General features: G+C 46.4%; 1 protein-coding gene across 2 annotated transcripts in view; it reads right to left on the bottom strand.

Moving 5' to 3' along the window:
* Nucleotides 1-3,552: 3,552 nt before the first annotated feature.
* LOC142566274 (uncharacterized) overlaps nucleotides 3,553-15,030 on the bottom strand; it is a 68,773-nt gene continuing 57,295 nt past the window's right edge. For both annotated transcript variants that reach the window (XM_075677158.1, XM_075677159.1), the window contains one exon: nucleotides 3,553-3,883. In XM_075677158.1, the coding sequence (XP_075533273.1) occupies nucleotides 3,677-3,883 (207 nt within the window). In that variant the 3' untranslated portion in view covers nucleotides 3,553-3,676. The remainder of the gene's footprint in view (nucleotides 3,884-15,030) is intronic.

Here is a 15,030-nt window from a genome sequence, read left to right as displayed (position 1 = left end):
AGCATATCTATAATGGTGGAAGTGCGTGCGTGAGTCAGCCTCCGATTACTTTACATAAGGAAGAGATTAAGTGCCTTAACAGCTATATCTCACGTAGACCGGCACATGTACCCGACTGACACGTGGTCATACCATTCCAGAGCTTGCGCAGATGAGTTTTGTGTCTTCTTTCATATTTTCGCCTGAGTGCTCCTTTCAGTTGATAGTCGGCGTTCGTGTTGTCCACTTCTCGTCTCTTGTGTCCCGTCTGCACGCCTCACCTTTTTGCATAATAAATACAGATGTCTATTTTCCGCCTTAGCTATTTCTATGCACTGAGTAAGCACGAACAGGCTAAGCGCCTACCACTTCTGAACCCGTTCTGAAGTTCTCCTAGTATTCTATTACTTTCTACCCATGACTGTATTTTTAATTTCACCGCCTGCATCGCCAGCCTATATATAACTGATGTTATCGTAATTGGTCGGAAGGATTTTATGTTCGTCTTATCGCCTTTCTCTTTATAAATCATTCATTTTACTCTGTTTCCAGCTGTGCGGAATTTGCTTATTTGTTATGACTGTCTCCAATGCATTTATCAGCGTTTCCTTGCTCCTTGGGCGAAGTTCATTAATTAACTTGATTGGAATTTCATCTATCCCTGCGGACGTGCATTTTGGAAAATTTGCTTCCGCCTTTTTCCAGTTAAGATTGGTCAGTTCTAAACTGTTTTCTATTGTGCTATCCTGTGTTGCTCCCTTATTAGGGGCGATTACCCTATCGTCTTTCCTAACTGACTCAGATTGTTAGATACGGGACCGTTTCCTGAGCCTACTTCGAGTTCACCAGACCACATCGAATCGCACCACAGCTAATTAAGGAGCGCAGAAGCACGGATACCACATTCCCGAGGCGCAGCACGAGCAAACAAGTTGGCGGCCCCCACCTCGTATGCCGCAGGTGGAGCTATTCACGGCTTGACTCTTCCCGAAAGTGAAGCGAGAGCCTGGCACTGTTGCAGGTAAAGTGGGTCCCGAAGCAAGACGGCTGTAATGCACCGTGAAAACCTGGCAGCGTCGCCCCCATTCATCTATTGTGACGGCGCATTGCAAGTCAGCAAGGCAAGACCGCAGGGAGAAGTAAGCCCTCGCCGATTGACCGAAAATGGCGTCACCTGAGCGGGCTCTCCCATTGGCCGAACGTGGCGTGTCTTCGAGACACTGAAGGGCTTAAAAGACGCAGACCGAGAGCATTCCGGGAGCATTCCTTGATTCATCTCTTTCGAACTTCTTGCGACGGGCCGCAGCGTCCGAGTTGCTGCCGGCCCGTAATGACTCTAAGACTGTTAATATACGCTCACTGCAAATAATGTAAATAAACCTTCCAAGTGTTTCATCCCGACGTCCTCCTCAACTCTTACAACATATAACTGAACCAATGTTGTTCACAGCGTCATCTCTCTCTAAACAATTTCCCTCGGCATCGTAAATTTGTTCTTGATTTCTGTGATTCGCTTTACCCAGCCAGCTTTCGCGTCCGCGCATAGGGTTTCACCCCAATGCGCGGACGTGAGCGCCATATGGTGGTGCTTCAAGGTGGCTTCCTCCGCTTTCCTCCTCACGCTTCCGCTGCACCCTCCTCCTCCGCTTTCGTCCTCACACTTCTCGCTCTCGCCGTCCTTTCATCCCCCACTGCGATCCACTCTTTCATCCTTCGCTGTACTCGTTCGCTCGGTTACGCCGAGGTACGATGCTGAGGCACGCCGACACTCAACGCAGGAACCGGCGCTTAAGAGCTGCGCTCCAATAATCCAGCTCAAGGACTAGAATTACATTATTTGCAACAGGCGATTTTTTTTAATCCCGGAAAACTTCAAAATAATCACCCCGTATCGAACTTTCGTCGGGCGAGGACGAAAGAGCGCGCGGCGAGCCTCTCTTCCGCCCTAGCTTATGCGAGCCGGCGCAGCGCTGCTTCAATGTGTTGCCGTCGCATGCTGCGGAACGATTTTGGATTTTCACGGAACGAGTTTTAGCTCGTTCTCCGTGAAATTTACGCGATGTCAGTTGATATAAGGTCGTCGAACAACCACTGTGTAGGGTTTAGGTTCAGCAGTAGCCACACTATTAGGAAATTTATCTTGGCTGCGCAAATATGCGACGCGCATCATCATGTGTTGTGAATTATGTTGAGTATATCAGTTTTCACTCGACGAAGAGAACCGTCGTCTGTGAACTGCCAGCATGAACTGAAAAATCTGCTCACTGTCTGATCGCTTGACAGGGGAACTAAACCATAGAAGTGCTATTCAAAACTATTTTATTCGTGGGTAGAAACCCCGTTAGCGAAGAGGGTAGTCGTGCATTGTATCTGTACATATAGCAATTTGAACGCTCTTCAAATTAAATAGCACAATTTATTCCGCAGCAGAACGGTACCCGCGTCACAAGTTTCAGAACTAGTCATTGCTACTAAACCACAGCTTAGAATTACAGCGAGAATGCTACAATAACGTCACATTTGTGAAACGGATTTGAAGAAATACAGAAGTCTGCACATCGCGCTGGGTGCTCCATCCCCCTCAACAGCAGCAGAAAATCCAGCCATGCCGGTTTAAATCACTTCAGTACGTCTCACAGAACAGTTTCCCACGTAGAAACGCCACGTCATGATAAAGAGACCACGCGAGCGCGAAAAAACCACCAGAAATTGCCGCTGAGCGTATACCATGGCATACTACAGGGAGAAGCCAGCATGCCGACTGCCCATAGATGGCGCCACTGCCTGTGCAATATGGCGGTGCCCATAGGGAAAAAAACGAGGATCGACCTATTCAGGAGGGCCGGGCTATACGTACACACTGCGAAGCCGAAATCTCAATATAACATCACAAGCACTGGCTGATGCCACGCTTCACTCGCAAGATAGTGCGGAGAACCATTAAGTTTGTCGCATCTTTCTTACGGACTCAAATGGATGCCATCTTACGATGACATTACTTCCGTCAGGAAGTCTCGGACATAGGCACAAATATCCTGTGCCAAAAATAGCGAGGCTGGCGGTCTTTCAGTAATAGCTAAATTCTTGATCGTGCTATATTTCCCCGCTTCGGCAATTTCTACCCTGACAAGACCGTTTGACGCCCTGCTGCTTGTCATTAGGAAAAAATAAAATTGCTGCTCCGACGATCCTCCTCCGCGCAGAGTAGGCACGCAGCAGTAAACAATATCTTACTTCGCGGCGCACATGCCGGCACACAGTGAGACAAGAAGTGGCGGTACCGTCATTGGTCTATGAATTAAATTTTTCTCTCCTACGTCCATAGGTGAAACAACAAGCACTTTGTACACAAGCCCTTCCATACGACTCGTGGAAACTATGGACTACATAGAACAACATTAACTTCATAATTCGTAGTTTCTTTAACATTGAATTTGCACCACCAAGGGATACAACCCAACCATCAATGCAATCTTCCTTTCGCTCTGAGTCGCGTGCCCTAGGAAGTTGTGAAGAGCAGCATAACTCAAGAGCTCACTTATCGGAGCAGACAACACGTCTGAGGCTGTTCGTGTATGCCCAATTTATTTCGTTCATGGCTTGTCTTTAACTACAATTTTTTTTCGGTGGGAAATTTCAGCTTGGATTTCTTTCTTCTTGTTATCGTTTCTCTAGTTGTGGGAGTGGCAATGAGCCGTTAGACCTTGCTCCGCGACTTGGAAAGATGCGCCAGGATACTGATGTCGTCAATTTTCCAGGTTTCATTGGCACAAAACCGCTGCAGCTGGGCCTCTATGCTCCTGCAGCCTTCCTCGAGGCGCGACGGCAGCGCGGCGATGCACTCGTCCAGCTTAGTCCTGTCGCTGCACCCAGCGCGCATGCGCTCCGCTGCCTCGAGGGCCTCCTGCGCAAGCGAGAGAAAACGCTCGCGAACACCGTCACATCTGGGGCCGATGCGCTGGGGAGACAGAGAGAGAGAAAAGAACGGAAACAGCGCGACACCCCACACTTCAAGACAATGCGCGATGTACAACACCTTTTTTTGTAGACCTTTCAGTTTCGACTTGTGGCGCAGCCGTATCGAAAAGCTGGGCCTTTAATACAGCCTTTTGTGACTGTTTTTGGCTCCAATTTAGCTCGCTAGTGCAACGCCGGATGCGTGTGTATTTCTCTGGGCCGCAATGCTGATCGATCGCTTTAGAATATACCGCTTCAACGGAGCAACGGTCCGTAGAGCTATCTGTATATGGTCGCATAGGATGCGACGTAAAAATTTAAATAAACAAACGGAACGCTTCACGTCAAAGAAAGTTTACAAAAGTATACATTTGAAGTTTAACCTACATATGTCGACGAAGTTAAATTGTGGTCTACACGCAGCAACTCCGGCGAACACTGAATGAATATTCAACTATGCATACGTGGTGGTATAACGCGTTAATGTATCGGTCTGCAATGTTCTCCTAGGAAAATGCAACACACGCTTGTATTAAATGAAAGACGGAAGGACGCATGAAATCTCGGCCAGTTAAACCTATACAATGACCCCATAGCCATAAAAACATTTATCAAGATCCTAGGCTTTATTGTATAAGAAGGCGGGTAAGCTGAGCATTGGATTAAAAAACGCTAAACTTAAATAAATCAAATCTCTCACGTGAATAGTCGAATAACTAATAGCAATGAATAAAAGAGTAAGAATTACAGAACCGCAGAGGCAGTCACACTGCTCCCTGCATGACACTATAAGGCCAAACAAAGCAAGAGGGAAACAATCGGCATCCAAGTCCGAAAAGCAACGAGGCCATTCACTCTAATCAATAATTGTACATGAACGATAGAATCAGCGTACACGCATCGGTTAAAAGCAACGACTCCACAAACACCCGAACAAGGAAGAAAAATCTTCGAGTATCAGCTGGCGCCAATACCGGGGGAAAAAGTTCGGCAGCATGTTACACTCCTGTAATACGTGCAGGCGACAGCCTGCTGCACACTTGGTAATGAATTAAGTTATACGATCGGAGGGGTCAAATTTCTTGCAAGACATAACGAGCCGCAGTGGTTCGTGTACGTGTGGTGCTTAAGGTCGACTTCCTCAACGACACAAGCGAGCACTTCCTAAAGGTGCAGCATGCTTGTCGCCAGTAAGTGTTACAAATGTGTAACACAAGCCGAACACAATTACAATGCATCCTCTTAGCAAGGGAAAGCAGCGCTCGCGGTCGAACGCCTTGCTCCCGCCGCATCGCACGTCGCAACTCGTATATCGCTTGGCCAGCACCCTCGGTCGTAGCGTAATTCCGAGGCCTACATCGCAATCCGCTAGGCCCCGCGCGAGCGTCCTCCATCGCCATCTCTGTCACTCCGCAGTCGACTGTCGCCACAACCACCACCGCCGCCGCCGGGTGGCGTCAGCAACGCAACACCTGTTTTAAATGTTTTAAAGTGGAGCTTTTTTCGCCACTTTCCCACTGCTGCTGCTGCTGTCTGGCATGCCGCGTCGGGGGGTGGTTCGGGAGCGTGGCAGTGAAGAAAAGAGACGCGAGAAACTCGTTTGGACGCTGGTGTTAACAGCGCAAAACGTAGAAGGGACACGAGACAAGAAGACGACACCACAAACGCTCACTCGAAAAACAGTTGCACCCTTTGGGGTGTATATTTGTCCCACAACGATAATCGTCATCTGTCTTGCCCGCGTTTCCTTTCTTTAACGCTGCGAGCCCGGTACTTCCCGGTCACGAACGGCATGCGCGTTATCAGTGTGACGCAGCATTCTCGACAGGAAAGCAGCGAGCGCCGAGTTTTCAAGAAAGGAAACGCAAGCAAGGCAGATGACGATTATTGTTGTGGGACAAATATACACCCCAAAGGGTGCAAACTGTTTTTAGAGTGCTGTTTGGACCGCACAGCGTCGAATGTGCACAATGCCCGCGGGAGCTCCCTGGGCGGCGCCACAGCTGTAATTATCCGTGACCTCCCGCAAGCGCTTACCTTGCTACTAAGGTGCAAGTCCAGAGGGAAGCTAGAAACAACAGAATAGAGGAGGGAGGAGAGGAGGCGGAGGAGGGCTATAACCGAAGCTTGTCCGGTATGCGGGTAAACGCAAACCAAGTGTATTTTACTTTACTGCGATGGTGTAAATTTTTGGCAGTGCCGAAAATTTACGCCAGCAGCGAAGTAGAATACACTTCATTAAGGCAATATTAGCTGTTTTCGTCTGTTTGAGCTCTGAGCCACTAGGTGGCTGCACCATGCAGGCTGCTCACGTTTAATTACGCCTCCACCCCAACATCCCCGCCTGCGTTTACCCGAATACCGGAAACGCTAAACCTCTCAAATAACAGCCTTGCCACTCTTCGCTCCTAGTTCCCTTACAAATGCAACACAAGGGGGTGGGGGGGGGGCATAATAGGTGACGTGAGAAGGCAAGGAAACGCTACTACTATAGACACGAAAGCGGTTGCGGGGAAAGTGGATGAACTTAAGTTCAAGGTACGGTACGGTGCGTTTCTGCTATTTCTGAAAGATAAACGCCATGCAAATATGTCAAGCGGACAACTTACGCTGGGCGTGCTAAACAGAGCCGCAATAAAAACGCCTCTTTCTCTTCACAATCAAGCTCTCTCTCTCTCTCGTACGATCTAGGCGACACTGCGGAAGTGGTTACGCGTCAAATAGCTTTGCGGCTATGACATTGCTCGAGGCCGCGGGTTTGATCCCGATGCAGCCGCATTTCGGCGGGGGCGAAATATAAAATGTCCGAGCACTTAGATTTAGGGACACGTTGAGGAACACCGCAGTGCCAAAAATAATCCGGAATCCGCCACTACGGCCTGCCTCATAATCCGTTTGTGGGTTTGGCACGTACAGCCCCATAAGCCAATTCAAGTTTAATGCTTCTGCCACGATGCGATGTGCGTGTGAGGCAATGGCAATGCTCATCCCTATCATAAGTTATGAAATATGGCGCACAACAATGCCTCAAGCAAACACTTCTCCCTCTGTGCTTTGTGTACTACGCAGTCAAGCAGCAGTAATGCACGCAAGGTAACGTTTAACATCAACTCCTTACTCTCGTGTTCGACAAAATGTTGAAAAAAATTAAACATTCGCCGTCAACATCACCGCTAACTACCGTCAGTCAAAGCAAACAACACAGAAAGTTTCGCTTACATCGTTTCCCACAGTGTGTGGGATCTGCATAATTTTCCTTTTTTCTCTGTCTGCGCGCGCCGCTCGTTCCTCTCCAACCACCTCTCGCAGAAAGACGGTAGCGTTTTTTTTTTTTTTTTTTTTGCATCGCTCGACTAGACGCCACGTTTTTTTTTTTTTCAAGGCCATCACGCAAGGCCTATTCAAATACATGTAAAACGCAAGAACGTTTTTCTGAGATAACCCCTGGACCTATTTTGATGAAGTTTGTTGGATTTGAGAGAAAGTTAAATCCTAGTGACTGTTGGGAGCGGAATCTCTATTTAGGGCCTGAATTCTCTTAAAAGAATTTTCAAAAATTCGAAAGTTCGAAAAAAATAGGAGGATGAAGTTAACAAATTAATAACTTCGCGTCTAGAAGGGATATCACGGCTCTGTAAACGACATCCGTTAGATAATTTAAAGCGTACAAATTCTTTATGTCAATTTATATCTTACGTGAATTTGTTACGTTGTGTACAAGGGTTCTGCAAAAGCTGTATTTCCATATTAGTAAGTGATTTGATATTCACGTGTAACAAATTAGTTTTTTCCGCTTTAGGTGTACTGTTAAATGCAATTTACAGAATTGCGATATCATTTTAAATTGATGAGTTACCGAGGTGTAAACTTGATAGTTTCGTATTTTGGAAATTTTCAATTTTTGCCTACTTTAAAAAAAATTGACGACGTACATAAATCGAGAATTTGATACCAACAGTCACTAGATTTTAAGTTTTTCTTTTAAATGCAACAAAGCTCATCAAATTTGGTGCAGTGGTTGCCGAGGAAAACGAATTCTCCTTTTACATGTATTTATATAGGAGCACCCGAGCTAAAGCTTCCTGTTAAAGATTACACCTAGAAAGAAAGGCACTTGAAAAACCACGAGACAAACCATACCAGCCTCAGACGAGACACGTATGAGGCAGTAATCGTCATGAAATCGCAAACCGGTACACTCATCACAGAAAGGTACAAGAATTATTTCTATATAGACTGCAAGGTACACTCAAATGTTCAAAGTACGGAGCAACTCTCATAACGAACACACTTTCTGGAAACGCCCAGTGTAAGAGTTGGAGTCGGATATGTCAAAAGGGGTAGCCAGCCCATGCCGTCGTCCGACTCATCCATGCTAAGGACGTTGTTGAAGGGAGGAACATGCTCTCAACGAACGAGGAGTACCGGGTTTATTTACAATAGAGAGTTTTAGAACAGGGGCCCCAATAGTTTGGGGCCCCAAAGAGCTTTGCGGGTGTTAGCGTTGGGCACGCAGGAGTAAAGAGCTTTAGAATAGGGCTATGCGTTTGCGGATAGCGTATTGCGCTGACAGCGCCACTACGGCGAAAAAGAAAAGATATTAGAAATAATTAAATAAAATATACCATTTTATGATAAAAATAGTAATTTTGACTTTCGTGTTTTCACGTTTCACGTTAACAATTTACAGGTTATTCTGTAAGCAGCAAACAATTCGTTGCGCTTAGTTTTAAGTAACCAACTTTGCGTGCCTTCATCAGCCAAGCTAAGCCGTCTTAGGCCTACGAGCCATAAAATCCACAATCAAATTCGGAATCAGCGGCGTCTAATGAATCAATCTTCATAAAACACGCTAGTTGACAGAAAGCGATAACCGCAGTCACTTCTCCTAGCTTGAGAACTTCACGCATTATCACGAATCGAGCCCAGTTTGGTGCTAGGTTAGAGCCGTCGCTTCGATGGGTGCCGCCATGTTCGCTTACGCAAATCTTTTGGGCAACTTTTGGGGCTCCGGCTAAATCAGCGAAATAGCGTGCCCGATGCAAAACCCAAACGCAGTTTGCGTCTCGCGCATGCGCAGTAGCTTCAACACTATTTCTTTGGGCCCCCAAAACGTTTGGGCTAAAACTCTCTAATATCAACGTGAAGAGTGGAGAACGTTACATGTCATCAGTCTAGCATAACTGAAGCGAAGTACACCGAGGAGCCGAAAAACTTCGCTTAAACCCTCTCGGTTCCAACAAACTGGGCATGATGCAAGTTGCGCAAGCAGGCAGCTTGTTACGGTGGGAACTGCCCAGCGCTAGGCGTTATCCGCAACGCAATCGTGCATGGCGAATCCCGCGCGTCTTCCGCTACAGGGCGTCCAGAGAAGCCACAAGATAGAATCGTTGTTGTCCAAGCAGGGATATGCGTAGTAAAGTATTACTTATGTGGTCACTATACTAAGAAAGAAAATTAAGCCTCAGCTATAGTTTTAGTGGACTTTCCAGCGTGCAGTCGAAAGCCCCTCTGTCCTCCCTAGATCCCTAGGCCAGGGAAAACTGCCACCCCCCTTCGTCCAATCGGAGTGTCCAAAGTCGTCGAACGACCCGCGTTGAGGGCGAGGGTTCACACAATTACTGCTGCACCTTTTTTTCACTGGACACACAGAAAGGAGGGGAGCTTCGTAGACGGGGATTGCCACGCTTGACTCAAGCTGGCACGTCTTGGTTGCAGGGATGACCCCGCAGTTAAATTAAATCTGCAGGTATTCAATGTGTGAACAGATTTTCAGGTGCCTTAATTGTAAGAGCGGTTGAAGCACATCCCTAGGGAAGAATTTGGTTAGAGGTCTCGAGCGGCTTCTATGTTCAACTTTTCCAACAAGCAAATCTATTCGTGGGAAAGTGGCTGGTCGGGGAGAAAAAATGTATTCAGATGGATATTTACACAAAGCTGTCTTTGGGTGCGAAAACTGGAAGAAAACTGAGGCTTACTCGAAAACAAAAGTATGCCTTGCCTATAACTTGAAGAAAACTAATGGAAGCACATACTTTCACGAACTTGCCCGAAAATATGGCTAACATATGCGGAGAAGATCCAGTTTTCTTCTTCTGCCAACCTTTGTTCTTTTTTCGCCAATTTCCTTTTTGCAAGAAAATCCAGATAAAGTGGTTCTGATTTATTTGTTCGCTTCTTCATTTGTTAGTTCGTTCTCTTAAGTTTGTTTACTTGAACCACCATGCCAAAGCCTGACTGTTGAGTGAAAGCACACGTCATCTTAAATCCAGTGCTGACAATTCAACCCTTCAACGTTCATCGTAAGTCCAACCTTTAAAAAAAAGAAACCAAATAAAAAAAACACTGCCCAAGCAGTCCGTACAGATAGTTAATCAGCGAAGCTGACACGTGTGGCCCCAGTGTTTATCCCTGAGTTAATACCCACGGTTAATTAAACGACGGCTCGGCAGGTTGCCGGATCCTCGGTACGCAATTGCTGCTTGCACTCGGCTGCATGAGCCTGTTCTTGTGCCCGGGCTGCAGCATCGGCACGGCGTAAACGAGATCGTTCCCGGTTCTGCTCGCGGCGTTGCTGATCGAAAGCTGCCTTCTCCTAAGGAGTACGTATGACGCGGGGCCTACCCATTTCGGAGCCGGAGAGAAACTTCAGCGCACGCACTCGGTTGCGACGGAGAGCAACGGCATCCCTACTGGTGCAGCAAAACGCGCGCCTCTCGCTCTCTAACATTTTTTTTTCCGCATGCGCGTGGGGTTGCGCCGGAGGAGTTTTCGACATACAGGCGACAGATGGACGAATCGGCTAGCCAGCTTCGATGTATAAAGAAACTGACGTCGAGATTATACACTTATTCGGCCGACTTCGTGAAACCCTCAGCATAACCAAGTATGCGTTAAGTCTTTCAACTTTCGTGAACTGTGAAAGATTTGCATAAAAGTGACGTTGCCCGGGTCAGAAATCGATTGCCTCACCATGTTAGACTTGACAAACTGTCTCAAGACTGACTTTATTGACTCTTTCGCCTCCCTTCCATTTTTTGTTACTCCGATTTAATTAATTTTTTATCCCATGTCGTCTGCACACGGTAAAATAGTTAAAATGTGTGAAAACGCAATACCGTTCACGAACAAACCCCTGACTGCTAGACAGGAGCGCGTATGTGCATGTACAATCATGAATAAAATGAAGCCAGTAATAAAATTCAAATTACAATTGAAAGATTATAAGGGTGTGCCTTAGAACACTTACATTATTGTTGTCGATTCAAGCTTCTTTTTAACAGGGAGAGGCGGGCTAGTTGGTGGTCGATATATTGTAATGCATCATGCAACCGCGCCTGTCCTGTGTGTTTCCTTCTTTGTCCTTTGTTGTTTGCGCGGTTACATGATGCATTCCAATATCGATTCAAGCTTCGTCATGCGACATATGACGAAGAAAGACAATTGCCTTTTTATTTGACAATCCATGAGCGAAGTTCTTATGTTTTTTGCCCGTTCATGTTTCAATTTTCTCTCCATCTATTTGCTTGTTCATATGTCTAGTCGTTCGTGCCCTGTCTATGCGCTGCGCCTCAGTTCTTTCTGCAACGTCCTCTTTCAGCGCTCGAAACTCAGGTCGTGTAACATATTTGTAGGCGAACATTTCTCGTTTGCTACTCGTCATGGTCGCAAATGTTTGATTAATTTTGCTAAAGCATTACCCAAGTCGCCTGCTTACCACGTCCGATTTCATAAATTGTTTGTCAATGACACGTGTTATACGTATAATCGCAGTAGCGGTAGCGTGCGGCAATTAAGTCGCAATGCTGTTTTAAACGACAACACTGATAATCTCAATAGTGATACCAACGATAATATTGGACCTGCATATAACACACGTGCGCGCTCACACCATGGTAATTCGCAATGACTCCATCCCAAGCGTACACGGAAATAACAATCGACGAGGGGAAGTGGTGGCTTGTCCTCTTCATGTTTATCGGTTCCAGTTTTATTTACTAATGCTACGAGCAGCATGCAGGATCGTGATGAACTTGGCATTGCTATGTCCTTGTGTGATGCTGATTTAATCATACTAACGGAAACATGGCTTAACCCGCGAGCACGCAGTACGGAACATTTCTAGTTGAACAATGCCTATGATGTACATCGCTGTGGCAGGGAGGATCGGCAGGGCGGTGATGTTTTGATAGCAGCAGTGCAAGGCATCCCATCGTTTCGTGTAGACACTGAACCAAATCTAGAAATAGTGTGGGCGTGTCTTACACACAAAGAAATAGAGTGAACTCCCGTTAAGACGAACTGGGTTAAGCCGAATTCTTGCATATAAGTAACGACATGGGAATGTGTGTTTGGTTTTCCATAGATCCAATGGAAAAAAAATCAGCTTAAGACGAACCGCCTCAGACGTACCATTCGGTTAAGACGAACATTCGGAGTGACCGCCACCGCTACCGATCCTGCAGGTTAGGGTGCCTCGATGCGCCGCGCCCGGGAGCGCGACCATCGAGGCACCCTACTGGAGTCCTGCGGCGCACATCGCCCGTGGACAAAGGTGAAAGCAAGGGGCGGAAACAAAAAAAGTTAGTGACGTTTACTTCGTGAACGCGAGTGACACGCAAACGCATGGGTGCTATAGTGGGCACGAAGCTATCGGCTCCCGGTGCGTTCAGACTTTCCGCAACGCAGATCATATTCAAGACGGCTCGCGCGGCCGCGCCATAGGCAGCAGCCGCCGGAGTAGAACGCCCCCTTGTAAACATTCGCTTACTAACTAAACTAACAAGCATGGTGTCAGCGTGCACAGGCAAACATGAACACATCACACTCGATGACCGCGGACGCTCGCTGTCAAAACGCTGGCGTGAGGCGCAACGTACAGTAGCGAGCGACCTTCGTGCCGTTTCTCGCTTCAACGCAAACTGAGCAGCAAGAACACAGTGCATGCAAAGCTACGAGCCATCGGCCCACCTAGGCTGTACCCCCAAAGCAGATCGCTTTCAAGATAAAGCCCGCGCGGCCGAAGTACAATGCCCCCCCTCCCTAACCTCACCCGGCGTCATGCGCGTCAAAGAAGACGACGCGCTTCCTGCCCCCTTTTCTCCGTTGCGCACGCGAGATTGAGCCGCCGTCGTCGGCTCACCATCGCACGCTTTCACGGGCACACACAACGTACGGCGCGAGAGGGCGATGTTATCACGAGACGAAGCCGGTTCGTCCGTATCGCAAACAAAACCTGTAGCAACTGCTGGAGGAGGTCAACCCAGCGCGCCTCCGCCTACCTTCCTCCTCTGCGACGCTTCGCCTCGTATTACCTTTTTCTATTAAGTTTTCTTTTAAGTTCAGCTAAATAGATGCTTTTTGTCATTTTCCCCCTTTGTAAGTCTTACTTCATTTACCGTTTTGAAGTAAGATATATGGATGCACCTGGTCATGCTGCCAATTATTATTTTGATAAGACGAACTTCTTATAAGACGAACAAATTGTCATGGTCCCTTCGAGTTCGTCTTAAAGGGAGTCTACTATACTCGAATCGTATTAGGAGCCTGCCTATCGCCCCCCCCTACACAATTCCGTGCCAAGTTTCGTTGATGACTTACATGAGTCGTAAATGTTATTGTCAGCCGGTATCCTTCCTCCCCAATCATTCTTTTAGGGAACTATAACTATCCGAACATCACGTGGTGGGGTGGACTTCCACTACTTAACCCATTCTCGTCGCACTGTCAGGATTTCTTAGACATGTGTGCATGCTTTAATTTCACGCAGATGGAAACTAAGCCTACCAGAATCGCCGCAGGAACATCTAGTACATTAGACCTTATTTTGCCTACACACCCACATCTCATCTTAACACTCACGCACTTGTCTGGTTTTAGCGACCATTCGCTGCTTCATTTTAACATTAACATGTCCTTTTCCCGTCACACTAAACAAAAGAAATTTATCCGCGACTACAAAAAAAGCAAATATTCATATTATTAATCAGGAACTGTGCACATATTTTGACGTATACGTCATTGATTTTGATACACGGAATGTCGAAGAAAACTGGGTTCTATTTCGTAATAAAGTCGGGCAGCTTATCACTGCTTACGTTCCTCTGAGACGCATTCAGTGCAATAAAGCGTCACCTTGGTTTAGCAAAGAGCTAAAGCGCCTTTCCTATAAAAAAGAGCGTTTGTTTCATTCAACAAAGTTATGAAGAACAGAAAATCACAGGGAAGTATATCGAAACGTTGGAACCCGAGTACTGCGTAGCACTCTGTCATGCCAAAGATTATTACGCTACTAACCCTCTCCCAGCCCTTTCATTAGGTAGTCCTAAAGCATTTCGGAGAAGCGCAAATGTGAAGGAAACAGTATTATTTCTCTTGATAATTCTGAAAATGAGCCTATACACCCGAAGAATGCGCCTCAGTGTTTAACAATGTTTTTTTTTTTTCAGATAATTTTTCTTCATGTCGAGTTGATTGTGTTAAAAACGTATCACATCATGATTACCCTTTGATGTCCCCTATCTTGATCGAACACTCTGGAATATTTATTGAAATATTATTTAATAGACTCGCTAAGGCTTTCTTCGCCTTGTGGAACTGATAGTATCAACTCTGAATTTCTAAAACGGACTAACCATTACTCATTTTTGTTTTTTGCTGAACTCTTCCAGAAGTCGCTTGATCATGGTATCCTTCCTCTTGATTGGAATATTGGGAAGGTGGTTCCTGTTTCCAAATCAGGCAAAAAACATTCTCCATTAAATTATCGACCCATTTCGCTAACAAGTATCCCTTGCAAGCTGATGGAGCACATATTGTACAGTCATATATTTAATTCTTTAAAATTAAATACTTTCTTTACGTCATCACAACACGGCTCCAGGCGTTCGTTTTCTGAAACTAATTATTTATTTTCACTCACCGCTTGCACTCTACACTATAGACAACAATTCCAGATCGATTGCGCCTTTCTAGACTTCCCGAAGGCTTTTGATACGGTGTCTCATGTGTTGCCGAGGCAGAAAGTTTCCTCTTTGAACCTTGACAATTATGTACAATGCTTATTTGGCTTGACCACTTCAATGATTCGCCCTT

This window comes from Dermacentor variabilis, unplaced genomic scaffold (assembly GCF_050947875.1).
Source record: "Dermacentor variabilis isolate Ectoservices unplaced genomic scaffold, ASM5094787v1 scaffold_12, whole genome shotgun sequence".
Lineage (NCBI taxonomy): Eukaryota > Metazoa > Arthropoda > Arachnida > Ixodida > Ixodidae > Dermacentor > Dermacentor variabilis.
This window is presented reverse-complemented; position numbering and strand designations above follow the sequence as displayed.